The 20,847-nt window shown below is 39.0% G+C and overlaps 1 protein-coding gene, 1 long non-coding RNA gene and 1 pseudogene across 2 annotated transcripts; 2 read left to right on the top strand and 1 right to left on the bottom strand.

Moving 5' to 3' along the window:
- The first annotated feature begins 19 nt into the window (after positions 1-19).
- On the top strand, positions 20-1,400 carry LOC104724447 (uncharacterized). Its single transcript, XM_010442935.3, has one exon. The coding sequence runs from the start codon at positions 158-160 to the stop codon at positions 1,070-1,072; it is 915 nt and encodes a 304-aa protein (XP_010441237.1). The 5' UTR covers positions 20-157; the 3' UTR covers positions 1,073-1,400.
- Positions 1,401-2,525: 1,125 nt separating this feature from the next.
- On the bottom strand, positions 2,526-5,500 carry LOC104724446 (uncharacterized). Its single transcript, XR_757669.2, has 7 exons — positions 5,280-5,500; positions 4,940-5,088; positions 4,440-4,713; positions 3,704-4,218; positions 3,161-3,320; positions 2,974-3,075; positions 2,526-2,790 (listed from the first exon to the last, which is right to left on the bottom strand). It is a non-coding gene; the product is annotated as an uncharacterized LOC104724446 (long non-coding RNA).
- A 10,735-nt stretch (positions 5,501-16,235) lies between these two features.
- LOC147934624 (uncharacterized) lies at positions 16,236-18,443 on the top strand (annotated as a pseudogene).
- Positions 18,444-20,847: the final 2,404 nt, after the last annotated feature.

Genomic DNA, 20,847 nt, shown 5'->3' with positions numbered 1-20,847 from the left:
TTATATCTCTCACATACTCTCTCAACTATTTTATTTTATTTTCCTTATCTTTTAAACAATATTGGGCAACTTCCTTAATTATATCAAACACCATAAAAGAACATCTCAAAATTTTAACTCAACCGGAGAGATAGTGAGATCGAGGCAGACTCAAGTCATGAATGATAACGGAGCGCAGCGGCAAGCTACTTTTTGCGATGGTGCTACGGATCAGGACAATACCGTTATAAGCAAGATAATGCAACGGTTCCGTCCGATCGCACCAAAACCAGTTGTTGGTGAATCTTCCGACGATTCAAAGAGTAGAAGTTTCCTTGGAAGAAACAGAAGACCGAAACGGAAGTATGTTAGGGTTCGGGATAGAAAAAGTAGTGGTGGTAATAATAATAACTCTAGGATACTTGGTAAGAAGAATGGTCGCGATGGTGGGAACAAAAAGACCGATCTACATAAAGAGATAGATGGTGATGATAGAAGCGATATCGTCACGCTTCAGTTGCTGCCGGAGAAGGATCGAGATCTAGGAAACAATGGAGATCAAGCTAGTGAGTATTGTTCGGATCTGATCAGTGATATGGATCCAAAGAAGAGCTTGTATGGTTCTATCATAGGGCTGTCGTCATCTTCAAATCGGAAGGTGGTGGAGTCGTGGTTGACGGTGGAGTGTGTGAGTGACACGTGTACTGACATGGGAGGGTATCACATCCTTGAGCAGTTAGGCCGTATGGATCAGGGAGAGGAGAGAGTGATGAAGATGTTAGAGGTTGACACGTGTCCGTGGTTAGTTTCGGATGGGTCAAACCGGGTTTGTTGGGTAAACCAGGCGTACCGGGGGATGATGGGAGCTCGGGACGTGGATGTGATCAGGGTGTTGCTGGTGGTGGCCATGGACCTTTTGGAGGAGATAGCATGCATGGTGGAGTTATACGGTGCGGTGACGTGCAGGGTTAGGGTTAAGTATGAGCCGTCCACGTGGAGGAAGATGATGGTACCGTGTGATGTATGGAGGATAAGATCAGGTGGGTTTGCTTGGAGATTGGATGTTGAATCGGCTCTAAGGCTTGGCATGTGACTGAAACAGGAAAGACGAAAGAAATCGAAATAGTATTGACGTTGGTAAGCGACATTACATTTTGAAAGCAACATATATATAGATCTATATATACATATGTGCAGTGTATCAACATAATTAAACGTGTGTATATATACGTAGTAGTTAAAGCTAACTTAGAGTTGTGAACTTGTGATTCGTTTGCATTAGAGTTGTCTTCGACTCCGGCTTTAGTACTATTTGTCTGATCAGTATATGATATTACAATGGTTTTTTTCTTATTACGTGTTCCAAATATATAGGATGTAGTTACTTTGTTGTAGATGTCTTTTCATATAACTGTAACGTATATAGTAAAAAATGATTAGGCGAAAATAAAATGTGGTGTGATTTACATTTTTTAATGAGAAATATTCTAAAATACTACACGTTGTACGAAAAGTAGTATATATATGGTTTTAGTAGATGTTAATGACTATTTTCAAAGTTATAACTTTAACACTATAGTATATAATGAAATCACGTTCTAACACTTAACAGATGTTCCAAAGATAAAGAAAATGTTGATATATCATGGATCCTTTTATACATTTTCTATATACTGTATATGCTGTAAAAAATACAAAAAAGAAAGTAGTGCATACATCGAGGTTAGTTTCCAAAATGTGCTAGACGTTAAGCGGTCGTTACAAACCCACGTAAGTAAGCAACACCGCTGTTGTAAGCTCAAATTGATTTGGTTACCTACACATCAATATATATTTTTCATCCACTAGAATTTTAGTATATTTTTTTTTCTTTCTGAATTACTAAGAGGTTCCCGACCTAGATATGTACATTAAGCCATGAACCAGAGTATTTTATGTGGTTTTCTCCCAAGCCCGATCTCTTGAATCGGATTTTTAGTATATTTTAGTATACTTTTAGTTCTGAATCAATATTTTAAGTGAGAGGTCCACATTTCAATTTGTTTTTCCTGTTTATTGTTTAATTACGTGCGTACGTACAGTAGTACAACATATATATATATATATATATATATAAAAGAAATAGAAGAGTGAAGAAATCATAAGTGAACAGATGGCATTTTTAGTTGGAGGAGAGGCATAGAAAGGGCTGTCTTGGTTGGTCCTTGTCTATAAATAAGGTTCTTTCTTTCTCTTCTTTTAACGACAAAACCCATGATTTATGGACTTAACCTTACAGCTCACACATGCATATAGCCTACATTTCACTGGATGTAAAACTCTAGTTTAAGGTGTGTTTTATGTGTATATGTGTTTTGCTGAAACATCATATTCATACCGAATCCACAGAGATTGAAGATTGAAAAGCACAGCGAATGATATTTTAATTATTTATTCACATTGTTTATGGTTTTGTATAAAATATTGTACTCGTTTGAGGGAAATTCGATGGTCTAGTGGTATAGGTAGTCTTTTTTTTTGTTTTGTTTTTGAGGTCACGAGTTCGATTAGTCAACATAAACTGATATAAGTTATAACATTTCCCAAGTTTAATACAACAATCACATTGATAATGTCTAAACGAGTCTTTTAACAATTTGAAGAGAAAATGTGGTCGTTAAAATCTCTCTCTCTCTCTCTCTATATATATATATATATATATCTAAACGGTCGATGATCTTTGTGGGTCTATACTTCAATCAGAACTTGCCTTGACCTTTAAAGGCTTGGTAGAAACATATCAAAAGACATCATGTATGTGTATTCATGAAACTGCAAACATCAAAAACAAGGCTCAGTATAGAATGTGTAAGAAGCCTAGTGCGGGTCTAACTTTGGAAACCTCTTAACTCGCCTTTTCAACTGTATTCATGGTTATATATATTAACTGTTCTTACTCAATGTTCAGATCAGGGAATCGAAATATTTTAACCGCCTAATGGAAACGAAAGAAACCTGCTTCACGATCTCTTCATATTTAGCGGCTAACTGTTCACTCTAGCTTCTTTTCCTGACTGTCTCATCTGCTTAATCTTGGCAGTATTGTCATCAATCAACCTGTTGATATATAAAGAAAGAAAACTTACGGCGATGATAAAGCATCGTTAATATTGTTAGATGTTTAAAAGCAAGGGAGCATTACCACACAGCTACTACTGATTCATTCAACATCTATGTTTTAAATGGCGAGAGGCGAGAGGCGAGAGGCGAGAGGCGAGAGGCGAGGTAAGGCTACGAAGGGCTGGTTTTGCGCCCTGAGCCTAGCCGCACTTCGCTCCGAGCCTTTGGTGTCTGAGGCGCAACTGCACAAGAAAACAAAAGGTTAGTTATATTCATTGATCTCTAAACTATGTTAGCACCATGTATGAGTCCAAAACCATGTTAGAACCAATAAAAATATGGATTATCATTTGAAGAACAGAGAAAGAGGCAATCCAATAGATAAAACCATAAGTCTGTAACAGAGAATAAAAGAAAAACTATTGTGAGACTTGAGAAGATGAAAGTGTTTAACGTGAGATGAGAAGACAAAGAGGTTGTTAAAAAGATTAAGTGAAAAGGTTTATGCAAAAGACTTTTTAGGTTTTCTAGGCAGTAGGAATAGTTGTAGCGGCAATAATGTTAACATGCAATTAATTTTGGAAACATAAAAAGGCAAGTAAATAATAAGTTTAACCATAATTACCTTTTCTTCATAGGCGCAAAGCGACGAGAGGGGCGCTTGATACCAAGGCGTCACGGAGCGAGCGCCTTTGGGTCATAGCATCGCCTCATCTATAGAGGCGATGAACCCTGAGCCTTAACTCGCCTCGAGCCTAGGTTTTTAATCATTCCCTGTCCTTGTCTACTAAAAGTGGAGGTTGAATCTAAAAGACGTGGACTTGAAGCCAGGCAAACGGATGTTGTCACAAGTTCACCTCTTTTAGATTCAACCTCCACTTTTAGTTTATTTAAATGTTTTTTCCAGTCATGGAAACATGACTGCTTTTTCCTTCTCTAGTTGCTAGTTTCAATGATTCGTTTAGAAAATTACAGCCTCCATCCCAAAACAAAATTACGAAACAATATCTAAAGAGGAAAGAAATAAACCACGACTTTCAACCACTTTCGCCTCAAGTGATTTGTACGCTACTCCATGATCGCTCAATTTAGCTTTTAAGAGCTTTGTATTCTTTCTCAACAGCTTTCGCATTGGTATACCTGTAACATCATTAAACACACATAAAATTGAAAGATAAATCCAAAACTGGACACATTAAATCTTTTCTCTAAACCAAATGGTTTGAGAACAATATCCGCAGTGAACTAGGACTTGGTAATTTCCATCAGTTATCCATCAAGTTGCAAAAGATGTCCTAAATGCATTTAGCTACGTGTTAATCAATAGGACTTAGTAAATAATCTAGAATTTCATTAGATACCTTTTCATAGACCTCAAGAATGGCAGCCTTTTCCTGGAAAGTTTACATTGCTGATTGCTCAGCTTTCTTTGTTTCCCAAAGGTACTACGTACTAGCTTCTTCTCTTCTAAGGCTCCCTCCCTGTCTCCACATCACGCCACAAAATTTTATCTTACGACTAGTGCTAGTATGACCAAATATATACCTGCAATTTGTCTGGAGATTGAACAATTTGTGAGCGGAGGTGTGCATTTTCTTGGACAGTTTGCAAAAGATCAAGCTCTGCTTTGGAAATCTGTAGAGAGAATTACACATGTCAGGAGCAGAAAACACCTATCAGATTGAAGGTATGCCTGATTGGCAAATGGGATTTGTTTCTTTCACCAACTTGATTAAAAAGGTCTGTCTATATTATGTCTTGGTGTACCCATATAGAAACTAGAGAGAACTCAAGCTAACTTTACTTTTCAGCGGTAAAGAAGAAGATATAAACAAGAAGGATATACTTGTGTAGACCTTACCTCGGTTCGGGCTGATTCGAGGCATAACAGATAACATGATGTGACCTTTCACTTTGCAATAAAGATTCATACATTGCATTGAGGTGACATGATGATTTGGATTCTTAAGTTACTCCAAATCCTCAAAATCAACTGGCCCTTTCTCTTCTCTACAATGGATTTGATAATTCAAAGACACAATTCATCAGAAGATTCCCAAATTGAAAATTAGGGTTTTAAAAAAGATGAATAGTTTTTGACACGATTCGTTTGAATCAGACGACGCATTTCAAAAATCGACGGTAAAAATTGAGTGAAGGAGTTAAGAGGAGAGGAACTAGGGTTTTGGAGGAATACATACTCGTGGTGAGCGTTGAGATCGATAAGAAGTTCGGAGACGAACTCGGCCGTGTTGTGTGTGGGATTCAATGAAAACAGAAGACGAGACAATTCGAAAACGAATTGAAGAAAAGAGAAGAAGAGAGAGACCTTGTGATTTTCTCGCCTAAGACCCAAGAAAGGAAGAAGATGAGAAGCAAAGAGGTCGCAGGGGAGCGTGAGAAAAAAAACGCACGGATCTTTTTCAATTAATGGGCCTTATTGGGCCTACATTTAACCGTTGAGGAAGAAAAGAAACGCTAATTTTCTCCGCCTCTAAAAAGCGTTTGCGGTTTGTTTAAATTGCATCATTTACGACCGTACGATTTAAAAGTATCCGATGGATCAACGGTCATTATGGATGATTATTATACCCGTTACTCCGTTAGAGAACGCATCAACGATTATAATTCTATATATTCGGAGAAACTCTGTTTTTTTTTTCACACATTATTATTTTTTACCCCAAATTTTTCTCTCTTCTTTTTTTTTTTTTTTCCCAAAAAAGAAGAAGTCTTCGACGTTTTGTGGGGAGATTGGTTTCAAAGTAGCCTTAAGGTTAGTAGTACGTATTCAATTTCTCTGAATCGCGTAATCGTTTTTAGAATTGATAAGTTTTTTTTGGTAATCGCTCTTATATACTTTGTGTTGATCTTTCTAGGGTTTTTGTTTTTTGTTTGATTTAGGCATGAAACTATTATAATCGGCTGGGCTTCGTCTCCTTCGTGATGATTGGTTTCAAATTAAGGTTAGTTGTATGTATTTCAATTTCTCTGTACCGTGAATTCATTTCTAGGATTGATAAGTTTATTTTGTAATCGCTCGCTCTTATGTATGCTGTATTGATCTATCTAGGGTTTTGTTTTTGGTTTGATTCGAGAACGAAACTACAACAATGGGCTGGGCTTGGTCTCCTTCGTGATTGATTTGGTTAGGGTTCTTACTCCTCTGATCCTCTTCGTGTTCTTTGTTTTTTTTAGGGTTTCTTAGAAACCGTTTCTAGATTTACTTTACTCACTAATCGTTCTTATATATATATATAGGTTGTACTGATCTGATCTAGGGTTGTTTGGTTTGATTCGGGCAAGAAGCTATTTCAATCCATTTTGTTTCTTCTTCCTCGTAAGTTTCTTACCCTGAACCTCTTCGTGATTTTGTTTAAGGTTTCGAAATCTTACTAATCCTTTGTTGTTTTTAACTTTTGTTTTAGGGGTTTCGAATCTAATCCATGGAAGCTTGTCTCCGCTTCGTCGAGGTATTACTCTCTCTCTCTCGTTTTGTTTTTGTGTTTTTTTTGTTTTGTGTTTTGTGTTTTGTTTTTCAATTTTGTTTTGAGGATTGAAATCGAACCAGTACAACTGATTGAGTTCATGATTTGATCAGATTTATTTTTCCTGTATTTAAGCAATTGGCTTTTGTATTATTTTGGTTTTGGAATCAAGATTTTAATTTTGGTTTTTGTTTTCTTGATCCATTTACAAAGAAAGATCCTCCCTTTAACAAAGAATTCAAAGCCTCTATTTGGTTCTGGCATCTTGTTTTGCGAATTCTTATGTATCGGGATTTTAGTTTTTGATGTTTTTGTTTTGGTTTTGTTTTTTCAAAACCCAAAAAAGATCATGGGCAGACACTAATCTAATAGTGTTCTGTCAGATTCTATTTTGGGGACATTGTCCCGAGCAAAATTGTGAACTGTTGGGAATGGTAGTGCATGCATGTTGGGAATTGGAAAAGAGGTTGCGATTTGTTGGATGGGAATGACCCCTACGGCTTAACAAGTCTTAAGACAAAAGACATAAAAGAACCATCGGCTTTGAAAAATTATACCAACGGCTTAATGAGATATAAGACAAGGACAAAGAGTCAAAAGACTTTGGATGGGAAATGATTAAAAAGTCTTAAGACAAAGACTAGACAGAGAAAACTAAAGAGTTGTACCATCGGCTTTGAATTAGACCAACGGCTTAATGAGATATAAGACAATGATAAAGAGTCAAAGGGGAATGATTAAAAAGTCTTAAGACAAAGACTAGTCAGAGAAAACTAAAGAGTTCACAATATTGTGTACCATCGGCTTTGAAGCAGACCAACGGCTTAATGAGATTATAAGACAAGGATAAAGAGTCAAAGGGGAATGATTAAAAAGTCTCAAGACAAAGACTAGACAGAGAAAACTAAAGAGTTCACAATTTTGTGTACCATCGGCTTTGAATCAGACCAACGGCTTAATGAGATATATGACAAAGGATAAAGAGTCAAAAGTCTTAAGACAAAGACTAGATAGAATACTAAAGAGTTCACAATTTTGTGTACCATCGGCTTTGAATCAGACCAACGGCTTAATGAGATATATGACAAAGGATAAAGAGTCAAAAGTCTTAAGACAAAGACTAGATAGAAAACTAAAGAGTTCACAATTTTGTGTACCATCGGCTTTGAAAAATCAGACCAACGGCTTAATGAGACATAAGACAAGGACAAAGAGTCAAAAAGAGGGAATGATTAAAAGGTCTTAAGACAAAGACTAGACAGAAAACTAAAGAGTGTGTACCATCGGCTTTGAATCAGACCAACGGCTTAATGAGATATATGACAAAGGATAAAGAGTCAAAGGGGAATGATTAAAAAGTCTTAAGACAAAGACTAGACAGAGAAAACTAAAGAGTTGTACCATCGGCTTTGAATCAGACCAACGGCTTAATGGGATATATGACAAAGGATAAAGAGTCAATGGGGAATGATTAAAAAGTCTTTAAGACAAAGGCCAGATAGAAAACTAAAGAGGTCGTAAGACAAGACTGTGACTTGTTGGATGGTAAAAACGACCAGCAGAGAAAAGAAGGCTTAAGAGAAGAAGAGGTAAGTATATGGCATTCACTTAATATGAAAGACTAACGAATTCTGATTTGCGCAGGTATGTGCTTCTGGAGATGTTCAGATTTTAAGATGGGTAGATTCAAGTGTAGCAGACTTCTTTGACAGGTATATACTTTCTGACCTTTTTGTTTTTATGTGCTTTGCAAACTTGTTTGTATATGAAAATCACAAGTGAGAGATTGAAGTATAAACTAATTGATTTCCTCAGGTTTATATTCTCATTGATGCCAAGGTTAATTTCTGAGCGTAGCAGGGTTTATGATCAGGTATATGCTTATCTCGACTTCTCCGTGATAAATTGATTTTACAGAACTTAAAATTACAGATCTCCGCACCATATATAATTAAAAATGTTTTATTATGTTAGCTGTCTTAGTATCATTACTATCCTTGATCTATTCGTCAAATTCTAGAAACTTATTGCTAAAATATCATTGATAAAAAATGTTAATTTTGCTTTGAGTGTTCGAATATTACATTGTGTGTTTTAAATTGTTAATTCTCTCTGTTTTAATGCTTGTGTGTTATTATAAGATATCTTATTCTATATAATGGATGCATCTTAGAGTCTCTGGAAGATATTTATTTTGACAATATATGTGACTTATGTAGATTATGATTGTAGTTTCCTTGTATCTTGAAAGTACTTGTTTTGAGTTTATGTGAGTTATGTCAATTATGATTGTAGTTTTCTTGGTATCTTGAATTGTTTTGAGTTTTGTGTTTAAAACCTTAAACATGTGAAAGTCATCCTAGAATTCTGCATTTCATTTTGTGTTTAAAGTACTATCTCTGTTTTGGTCTATGTGTGTATGATAGTTTCTTTTAGTTTATGAAATGTAGATGCATCTTGGAGTCTTCTGTAGATACGTATATTGAATCTATGTGATTTTCCTGCACATTATTTAGGGTAATAATATTCTTGAATCTCGAGTGTATTTGTTTTGCGTTATGCTCGAAACCCATGGTGATTGATTATTCTAAGGCTTGCGAAAATTTTGCTTTATCAACTAATGCTTATTGTGCTAGATATTATAAATTATACCCCCTGGCTTGAGTCTCTTGTTTTATGTATGAAATAGATACATGTATGAGTTTCATGTACGTCTTTGTTTTAAGCGTAGTTGAAATTCTTGCAGATTATGTTAGTATTTTTCTTGAATCATGAATAGATTTGTTTTGTGTTATGCTCTCAATCTTTGATGGTCGATTCAAACATGTAAAGTGACATTCCCAAATTTTGCATCATACACTGATCACTGATGATTTAGTGTGTTAGACTTTATCACTTGTACTTGTTGGCTTGTTCTTTTTTAATATAATGATCTGAAGTATTTTATATTATTGTCCTACTGCCTATCCTTTGGTCTCTTACAGTTGGTGAAACTTGATTCTCGTTTGATACATTGGTGTGTATGTTCAGTTAGAATATGCAAAGGATATTTTTTTGATCTTTTGATTCTTTACCATATGCCTTTTGTTTTAATTACACTTTTGATTGATGTGAAAGTTCAGCTGCAAACCTTTCAATATATGATATGTTCCATTATTTTATTTAATCTTTCACCTTTATTGTTGTCAGTTTGGTTGAGATGGCAATTTGAATTTGAATTTTAGTTATGTTTTTTCTGCATTTTGTAGCTTTGTGGTATACTGTATGAATGGTCATGACTCATGATCATGAACACAGTTCTTGCATTTTGGTTGGTAGACTGAGCTTCTTGCGTCATTACCATTCTCTGCATCTATAGTGGTGTCGGATTTGTAGAAATAGTGATTTCATTATTGTTCTGATAGTTTTTTTTCTTTTTTCTTATTATTATTCTATGGATGATAACATTTTTTATGTTATTTTGATCAGATTTTATTTCAGCTTCTTCTTATCCTTTTGCTTTTTGGTTTTTATAGTATTGTATCATTTTGTTGTTTGTTTTAATTGTTAGCCGCATACTATGGTCTATGGGTTTGGCCTCCCACGGTAGTACCTCCAAATATGCTAGTTAGATTAGATGACTCTAAAGAGTATATATATAGTCCGGTGCTGCAGGAGCAGTGTCACTTCATGTTAGGACTGTCTTTCGCTTCATATGTTTGAGGTTTAGATATTTATACCCTATAATGGGTTTCATATATAATAGGTATTTATGTGTTGTACCCTTATAGTTGGGTTAACTCACGATCTGATCTAGTACAACTTGGTCGAACAAAGCACAAAAACATAAACATAATTAATTTGGATGTAAATGGGAGAGGTTAGAGAGAAAACGCTCTCCGGCACGGTTTTTGAGTTTTCAAATTTTGTTTTGATTTCTAGATCTGAGATCCAGATCTACGGCATACTTATGTCGGTTACTGCCGTTTTACCGTTTTGCCTTTCTTCCCCCTATTGTCCCGTGTAGCGTGATGTCGCATCGTTTGTTGTACACCGAGAAAGGAAAAGCTGTTGCTTCTTCTAGTAACAGCCCCCGAATCTCAAGAATCAAAGCCTCTATGTGATAATTCTGAGTTACTTCTTCGACATAAGCTCACTATTATTGGAAGGATTACAAATCCTCTGGTTCAATGAGCTTGGACTCTTATTCCGTTTTTCACGGAACACTGGAAAAATTCTTCTAGACCGCTGGGTGCCGATCTAGGGCACGAACTCTTCCAATTCCAGTTTGCAACTGAAGAGGATCTGCAATTAGTCCTGGAGAATAAGCCGTATCACTTTGCTGGTTTTATGCTTATCATGCAAAGATGGGAACCCACGATTTTCAGATTTTTCCCGTCGGAGATCCTCTTTTGGATCCAGGTCACAGGTATTACAGTCCATCTTTGGACAGAAGATTTTATTAGAAGTATCAGTGAATACATTGGTAAGGTTGAGGAACTTGAGGTCACCTCAACACTGTCTAGGATGCGAGTTAGTATCAATGGACTCCAGCCACTGATTTAGACCTCTATTGTCGAATTTGGCAACGATGAGGAGATTGTAGCAAATTTAGTCTATGAGAGTCTAAAGAGACACTGCAAAAAGTGCTTGCGGTTGGATCATAAGGACAAAGATTGTCCAGAGCTTAAGGCTAGACTGGAGACCTTTTTACTGACCTTCTCCTTCAAAAGAAAGCGCGAGACAAATCCTCGGCGTACTGACCATAGCTCCAGAGTGGTGAAGAGTAGAACTTCCTCCAGAGAAGACAAAAAGCATCATGGGAAAGTCTTCCGAGAGAGAGAGAGAGATGAAAGGGACATACGTCTGGATCTTCCCTTTATCTCATATATCGAGGCTCCCCCTGGCAGAAGGCGCGACGTTTATGGAAAAAGGCCGGTCAGAGGAGGAGGGAAATGTGGATAGAGTTCCGATAGCGTTAAGACTAGGCCCAACAAATGATGTAATTCCCCCACCACGTCCTACAAAACGAACTACCGGGAAGCGCAAACCTGGAAGGCCTCCAGGCCGACCTCCGGGGAAAAAACAAAGCAAGAAGCAAGCCCAACCTAGTCCTATGAACATCGCGGGAGGAAGATTAAAGAAGAGAAAGCTCCTCCAGTTACAAGTGAACCCGCACAGGAAGCTGAATATGGACCCGTTGTTACCTACTCATCCCTCTAGGAGTTCACACAATTCTCTCCAAGCGGACCAAGGGCAGGGGTTGATGGGTGGTACTTCAGTAATTGCAGGGGTTGATACTTCTCAACCTTTCGCTTTTGGTTTGATGATTTTCTGGAATCCATCCAATTCCTTCACGTAAAAATAACGAGTTGGAACTGTCAAGGGCTGGGGAATCCCAGGACAGTTCGGCGATTAAAAGCGATTCATCGACGATGGTCTCCTGATTCTTATTCCTCATGGAAACGAAGAATGCTGAGAATGTGGTACTTAAAGCAGTTCAAGATTTGGGTTTTGTAAATAGTGCTTTTGTTCCCCCATGGACATGGAGGAGGGGGGTTGGCTCTCTTTTATAATCAAGATTAAACGGTGGAAATCCTTGTGTTTGGTGATAATTTTATATACACAAAGGTCACTTCGTTAGGGAAGTGTTTTTTTGCTAATTTTGTGTATTGTGATCCTAATCCTGGGAAGAGGAAGGTTGTTTGGGAAAAGTTAAAAGAGATACCTTCTCTCAGAGAAGGCCCTTGATTTCTTTCAGAGGATTTCAACGATCTTATAGATAACTCGGAAAAGCGTGGAGGACCATCCAGATCTGAGTGGTCGTTTGTGGAGTTCAAGTTTTTCATGTCTGAATGCGACTTGTATGACATTCGACATATTGGAAACCCTCTTTCTTGGAGAGGAGTGAGAGGTAATCATGTGGTGTCCTGTAGGCTGGATAGAGCAGTCGGCAATAGTGAATGGGAAGAGCAGTTTTCAAATGGCTGTTGTCACTACCTCCCTTTTGAGGGTTTAGACCATAGGCCACCAATTACTTTCTTTCAACTGGAGAAGAAGAAGAGCTGAGGTTGGTTTTGGTACGATAGGCGCCTTAAGGAGAATGAATCAGTTCGAAAGCTAATTGAGGAGGTTTGATTGGAGGATGAGAACCGTTCTGTCCAACTGAGGATCTCTAAGGTGCGGCAGGATCTAGTTCGCTTCAACAAGGAGAATTTTTGAAATAGCAAAGAAGCGATTGAGCTTCTGCAATTGGAGCTGGAGAAGGCAATTGTAAGTCATGTAAATGACCCCCCCCCCATTGCTAGAAACAATTAATGTCGCCCTAGATACATCTTATAAGGAGGAAAAAGCATATTGAAGCAGCGTAGTAGGCAATTGTGGCTTTGTATCGGTGATAAGAACTCGAGATACTTTCATGCGGTAACCAGAAGACGGAAGACAATTACCAAGTTCACGGTCATTGAGAATGATGCTGGAGAAGTCTTTTTTGATGAAGTGTAGATTGTGGAGATAATATCTTCTTATTTTCATATTCTGTTTGGATCAACCGAAGCCACTATTGAGGGTGTAGAGGACACTGTACGTCAAGTGTTGTCTCCTTGTATCACTGAGGATGTAAATCAGAGTTTGATTAGAGATCTGTCGGTCGAGGAGATAAGAGCAGCAATATTTAGTATCCATCCTGATAAAGCTCCAGGACCAGATTGGTCCTGCCATTGTCAGTGAAATCCAAGAGTTCTTCAGATCAAGGGTGATCCTCCTGATGCTTAATGAGACTTATATTCGTCTTATCCCTAAGGGACAGGGGCACTGCAAAAAGTGCTTGCGGTTGGATCATGGAGACAAAGATTGTCCAGAGCTTAAAGGTAGACGAGAGACCTTTTTTACTGACCGTTTCCTACAAAAGAAAGCGCGAGACAAATCCTCAGAGTACTGACCATAGCTCCAGAGTGGTGAAAAGTAGAACTTCCTCCAAAGAAGACAAAAAGCATCCTGGAGAAAGTCTTCCGAGAGATAGAGATGAAAGGGACAAACGTTTGGATCTTCCCCTTATCTCATATATCGGGGCTCCCCCCTGGCAGAAAGGGCGACGTTTATGGAAGAAGGCGTGATGATTATCCATACCATGAATCAAGGTCCCACCGACAAGATTACCAACTTAGGGCTGTCACTAGTAAGTCCAAAACTGAGGTGTTTGAGAGGGATCATTCCCGTTCTTCAGATGAGCAGAGACCTAGATACTACTCTAGTAGCTCTCGCGCGAAGTACTACCTAAAGGAGCACTCCCTCCTGAAAGAGAATTCTGGCCAATATAGAGCCTTGGAGTTCAGGAGAAAGTCTAAGAGGTCTGCCGATGAGGGTGCTAGTCTTGGCTCCCGGAGAAGTTTCACGCAAGTGGGTGATAGCAAACAAGAAGAAGGTAAAGAGCCTTCAGCATGATCATGAGGACAGTTAGTCCAAAGCACATCTCCAGTAGCGAGGATCCCTCAAGAGGCTCTAGAGGTTGTTGCGGAAGAAGTTAGAGAAGTAATGATAAATTATGCTAATTGGAGCGATCCAACTGATAGTGCAGCGAGGATGTAAAGGTTTAGATTGGCTGAACTGCAAGGGAAGGTGGAGGAAACAGCCGTAGGAATAGTTAAATCAAACCTCGGCTTCCCGGAGTCTGCTATTCCTCCAGTTGTACAAGGCCAGTCAGAGGAGGAAAGAAGTGTGGATAGAGTTCCGATAGCGTTAAGACTAGGCCCAACAAATGATGTAATTCCCCCACCACATCCTACAAAACAAACCACCGAGAAGCGCAAACCAGGAAGGCCTCCAGGCCGACCTCTGGAGAAAAGACAAAGCAAGAAGCAAGAAGAACAAAGAAGAGAAAGCTCCTCCAGTTACAAGTGAACCCGCGCAGGAAGCTGAATATGAACCCGTTGTTACCTTCTCATCCCTCTAGGAATTCACACAATTCGCTCCAAGGGGACCAAGGGCAAGGGTTTTTGGGTGGTACTTCAGTAATCGCAGGGGTTGATACTTCTCAACCCTCCGCTTCTGGTTTGATGAATTTCCGGAATCCATCCAATTCTCTTACGTAAAGATAGCGAGTTGGAACTGTCAAGGGCTGGGGAATCCCAAGACAGTTTGGCGAATAAAGGCGATTCATCGACGATGGTCTCCTGATTTCTTATTACTCATGGAAACGAAGAATGCTTGAGAATGTGGTACTTAAAGCAGTTCAAGATTTGAGTTTTGTAAATAGTGCTTTTGTTCCCCCCCCCCCCCCTCCCCCATGGACATGGAGGAGGGGGGTTGGCTCTCTTTTGGAATCAAGATAAAACGGTGGAAATCCTTGTGTCTGGTGATAATTTTATAGACACAAAGGTCACTTCGTTAGGGAAGTGTTTTTTTTGCTACTGTTGTGTATGGTAAAAGAGGAAGGCTGTCTAGGAAAAGTTAAAGGAGATAGCTTCTCTCAGAGGAGGCCCCTGGTTTCTTACAGGGGATTTCAACGATCTTATATATAACTTAGAGAAGCATGGAGGACCACCCAAATCTGACCACTAATTACTTTCTTTCAACTGGAGAAGAAGAAGATCTGAGGTTGGTTTCAGTACGACTGGCGGCTTAAGGAGCATGAATCAGTTCAAAAGCTAATTGAGGAAGTTTGGTTGGAGGATGGGAACCTTTTTGTCCAACTGAGGATCTCTAAGGTGCGACAAGTTCTAGTTCGCTGGAACAAGGAGAATTGTTGAAATAGCAAAGAAGCGATTGAACTTCTGCAATTGGAGTTGGAGAAGGCAATTGTAAGTTCTGTAAATGATCCCCTATTGCTTGAAAAAATTAATCTCGTCCTAGATACAACTTTTAAGGAGGATGGAAGCAGCATAGTAGGCAATTGTGGCTTTGTCTCGGTGATAAGAATTTGGGTTACTTTCATGCGGTAACCAGAAGATAGAAGGCATTTAACAAGTTCACGGTCATAGAGAATGAGGCTGGAGAAGTCTTTTTGATGAAGTGGAGATTGTGGAGATAATATCTTCTTATTTTCATAATTTGTTTGGATCAACCGAAGCCACTGTTGAGGGTGTGGAGGACATTGTACGTCAAGTGTTGTCTCCCTGTATCACTGAGGATGTCAATCAGATTTTTATTAGAGATCTGTCAGTCGAGGAGATAAGAGCAGCACTATTCAATATCCATCCTTATAAAGCTCCATGACCAGATGGTTTCTCATCCTGCTTTTTCCAAACTAATTGGACAGCGATTGGTCTTGCCATTGTCAGTGAAATCTAAGAGTTCTTCAGATCAGGGGTGATGCTCCTGAAGCTTAATGAGACTCATATTCGTTTTATCCCTAAGGGACAAGAGCCAAAGAGTGGTGGCTGATTACAAAACAACGCACTTTGCAATGTGTACTACAAAGTGATTTCCAAGCTTTTAGCCAAGAGATTACAGCCACTATTGGAGTCTATTATCTCATAAAATCAATATGCATTTATTCCGGGAAGAGCAATTTCGGACAATGGCCTGATAACTCATGAGATTTTACACTTTCTCAAGCATTCTGAAGCTAGGAAATACTGCTCAATGGCTGTAAAGACTGATATGAGCAAAACCTACGACAGAGTGGAATGAAACTTCATTCAAGCCGTATTCCAAAGACTAGGCTTCCATCCCATATGGATAAACTGGATCATGCAGTGTATTTCCACTGTTTCTTACTCCTTCATGGTTAATGATTCTCCACAGGGCAGGTAGTTCCGGTACGAGGAATAAGAGAAGGGGGTCCCATCTCCCATATCTTTATCCTATGCAGCGAGGTCCTATCAGAACTTTGCCACAAGGCTCAAGCGTCGGGTAAGATGAAAGGAATCACTGTTGCGAGAGGGTGTCCAAAGATCAACCATCTCCTCTTCGCAGATGATACTATGTTTTTCTGCAAAGTAAGTGAAATTTTTTTCCTAAACCTAAAGACGCTGCTTGGGAAGTATGAGAAAGCGTTCGGTCAGCAAATAAATCCGTTAAAGTCGTCTATATTCTTCTCAATAAGAACTTCAGAGATGCAAAGGCATACAACGATGAGAGCACTATGGATTACCAAGGAGGGAGGAGTGGGTAAATATCTCAGGTTACCGGAACATTTTGGAAGAAAGAAGAAAGATCTATTCTCCTCAATAGATGATAGAATAAGACAAAGAGTCTTGTCGTGGTCTTCCAGGTTCCTCTCTCAAGCTGGTAAGCTTACTATGATGAAGAGTGTGTTGACAGCAATGCCAACATACTCTATGCCATGCTTCCAGTTGCCGGTGTCCCTTTGTAATAGGATCCTATCTACCCTGACAAGATTCTGGTGGGATTCAAAGGCTGAGAAGAGGAGTATGTGTTGGGTGGCTTGGGAGAAGTTGACATGTAGCAAAAGGGATGGTGGGTTAGGTTTTCGCGACCTTCAGTGTTTTAATGCGGCCTTGCTGGGTAAACTGAGCTGGAGAATTTACTCGAATCCTACTTGTTTGTTGGCATGTACCCTACTGGGAAAATATTGTCAAGACAAATCCTTCCTTGAGGCGGACTGCCCTAGTTCAACATCTCATGGTTGGCAAAGTGTCCTTGTGGGGAGGGATGTATCAGCAAAGAATCTGGGATGGTTTGTGGGTAATGGGGAATCTATTAAGATCTGGGAGGACCCGTGGCTTTCGCTGTCAACCCCACTGCAACCTTTTGGTCTGGCTACCTTAGCCAGTAAAGATTCATTGGTCTCAAATTTATTCATTTCAGGAACCCGGGAGTGGGATGTGGAAAAGGTTGGGATACTTCTCCCCGCTTTAAAGATGTAATCCTCAGCATCAAACCAAGCAGATTGGGAGCTCAAGATAAGATGGTCTAGTTGGGAAATAACTCTGGATCTTATACTACTAAGTCAGGGTATTTTGTGGAAAGAGGAACCTTTACTATTGACTTGGGGCAACATCTAAGGTCAGTAAACTGGAAAGAAGAAGTGTGGGCTATCAATACGCCCCTTAAGATTAAGGTCTTCATCTGGAAGACCCTCCACGAGGCGTTGCCTGCTAAACATCAACTTAAAGATAGGCAGATTGATATTCTGGTGGCTTGTCACCGTTGTGGAGAGGTAGAATCTAAACTGCATTTGCTCTTCCTCTGTCTGTTTGCAAAGGAGGTGTGGAGTTACGTTCCTCTGTCTCAGGTGCTTCCTTACGAGCAGGTGGACAGTGTAAGATCAGGACTATGTATAGCAAACAATCTCCTCTGTCTTCCCCCGTCGGGGATAAGTGAGGGCCCATTGGCACCATGGGTTTGCTGGAATCTATAGAAGGCAATGAATCAAGGGGTCTTTAACAATCGCTTGTTCGGGGCTCAGGAAACCATGATTAAAGACATTACTGATGCGAAAGAATGGTTTGGGGCACAAGAGCAAAGACTTAAATGACATCGACCTTCTGTGCCACCTACTAGGTTTTTCCAACCTCGTGAAGGACGAAGCATGATCTGTGATTTGGATGCATCCTGGCGGTCAAATCTAAGAGTAGCGGGTCTAGGATGGACAAGCTCGCTGCTATCCTCTGGGACCCTATCCCACCACTCAACAATCTGCGAAAATGTGTCTTCAGCTCTTATGGCAGAAAGCCTTGCGTGTAGAACTGAAATTCAAACTGCAGTCAGAATAGGTGTTGATCACCTTTACATCGAGTCTGATTGTCTACAATTGGTTGGAGCTATAAACTCTCGATCAATTCTTTTGGAACTCCATAGAGTAATTTCAGATATCTTCTTAGCGCTGGATTCTTTTGCTAGTTTCACCTGCTGCTTTATTCCAGAGCAGCGAATGTTTAAGCTGACTCTATTGCGAAAAACTGTCTAAGGGTGTATGTTCAAAACTTTGGTTGATTAATATACATTTGGTGCACACAAAAAAAATTAATTTGGCTGTAAACTTATTTTATTAATTTGAACCAAACTTAACACAAATCTTTGATTCGGTCCATATATCCTCCAACATTAAAAAATCCCTGTTTTATCCTCTCCAAAAACACAAGTACTTAAGAACATAAGCAACAAAGTTTCATAAAACTCATACTTGATAGCATCCATTAGACTTGATCATCATCACATTAAACTTAAAGTGCAGAAAAGTTTTATAAAACAGATTCTTAACAACCACAACATCCATTAAACTCTTCACCATTAGATGATAAACTTAAAAAACGGAAACGTAATTAGATGATTAAACTCTATGATGATTAAAGAAACCTCAACGATGACTTTAAAAAGCTACTAAGAAGCTGAGAGAGGGATTGGTTTCGCAGCACTCTGAATCGGCTCAAATGCTACTCTTACTCTTTCCTTAAGACCTGAATGCTCAATTTCTACCTCTCCACTCTCTTTATCGACATTACCATCGACCCTAACCACCAGTTTCCCGTTCTCTCCTAGTTTCACCAGAATACCGCTCACCGTATTTTCCGCCAATCTCCAATGGTTTTTGCCAATTTCTCAACTAAAATACATTTCAACAGGCTCACTCACAGTTCTTCTGGGTCATGATCTTTGTGTTTCCATCGGGAAAGTCCGTGAAGAAATTGTAGATGGCCTTTGTGGTATGTGTCATGAAAACTCGCCCGTTGAATGTCGTCTAATCAAACATTAATAATCTCAATTAGTTCCTTGCTATATTTTAGTGCATTTAACAACGAAGCCATGCGAATGAAAAACAAACAAACCTTCTCCAGAAGATAAGGCAATGATGCTGCAACCAAAAGCATCAATCTACCCGTAGTTTGTTATCTTGTACTAGAGAACCTCTCACCAAACCAAGAAAAAAAGAAATACAAATTTGTTCAAGTATTACAAACACAATTCTTAACGCTTAAACTAATCCAAGAAAGGTTTCCAGTACTACACATCAACGCTTCTGTGTTTTTGTATAAACAGACTTAAAACTTTGAAGGTTTTGCTCTAGTAGCCTCCCAATTTATCTCAAATCTACATCAATTGCTCATTCTATTCAAACCAAGAAACTAAACCTTTTTGAACTGATTAATGGTTATTACGTAACCAAAAGAGCAAGAAAAAGAAGTAAACATACTGAGTAATTGATGTAGCATCTCCATATGTCTTTACCTTACGCTCTACGTTAGTGTTTTAGTTATTGGTTTGCTGGGTTTTGGTTTATTATTTCCTTTTAGTTTTATCGTATAATTTCCATATTTCTAAAGAGATTAGGTCTAAGGGTTTTGGTGTTTCTCATTCCTATATTCTTATAAATAGGAATCGACTTATATTGTCGCAGCAGTTTTGATATTTTTATAAAGAAAACAGAGAGCTTTCTCTCAAAACCATATCGTGTCTTCTAGCTCTGTTAGCTTGAATTCACACCTCACGAATTCTGATCTTGTTGATCAACGAATTCAATTCGTTTACTGTTATATCCGCTGCAACAGTTGGTATCAGAGACGAATCGATCTCATCATGCCTCCTAAGAAGAGTCTTCAACAACAACAACACGAAGAACAGTTGGAATTGATGAGGGATATGTTCTCGGAATTCAATCACAGGATGCATGAAGTACTACGTAACACTGTTGAGACTACAGTCCGATCCGTACTTCGAGCTCAACAACAGCCAGGTGTGTTGCCTCAAGGTGAAGAACATCGAGAAGGGGATTTTGGTGATGTTGATGATGATAACTTTGTGGATGCTATTCTGTTTGCGCAACTGCACGAGCAACCAAGACGAGATATGATTGTAGCTTCGTTGGGAATCGGGATTCAAAAACTAGACCTACCCGACTTTCATGGCAGCCTGCAACCCAAGGAGCTTCTTGATTGGATTAGTTCAGTGGAGGAGCTTCTGGATTTTAAACAAGTTCCTAATGACATGCGTGTTCCGTTAGTAGCTACACGTTTCAAAGGGCAAGCATCTGCTTGGTGGCAACAATTAAAAGATAAACGACGCCGTGAAGGAAAAGAAAAGATCACCTCCTGGCAAAAACTCATAAAGAAGATGAAGGAGGCGTTTCTTCCTTTCAATTATGGTCGTACAATGTATACACGACTCCAAAATCTACGACAAGGGAATAAGTCAGTAGACGAATTCGCAACTGAAATTTTTTCTCTCTTAACACGGAATTCACTTGCTGAATCAACTGATCAACTCGTGTCTAGATTTATTGGAGGACTCCGACCACAGATACTAAACACACTTCTCCAGATTTTCCTGTTTCCGTGTCAGAGGCTCACCAGCGCGCATTTTTAATCGAACAACAACCTCGCTTTGCATCATCTAGTTGGTC

Source organism: Camelina sativa, chromosome 11 (genome assembly GCF_030686135.1).
Source record: "Camelina sativa cultivar CO46 ecotype springtype chromosome 11, ASM3068613v1".
In the NCBI taxonomy this organism is placed as follows: Eukaryota; Viridiplantae; Streptophyta; class Magnoliopsida; order Brassicales; family Brassicaceae; genus Camelina; species Camelina sativa.
Note: the sequence above shows the minus strand (reverse complement) of the source record. Positions and strands in the feature narration are given on the sequence as shown.

Bases quoted from the DNA above. Each gene is read 5' to 3' on its own strand.
- LOC104724447 (XM_010442935.3), top strand. From the start codon at position 158: ATGAATGATAACGGAGCGCAGCGGCAAGCTACTTTTTGCGATGGTGCT.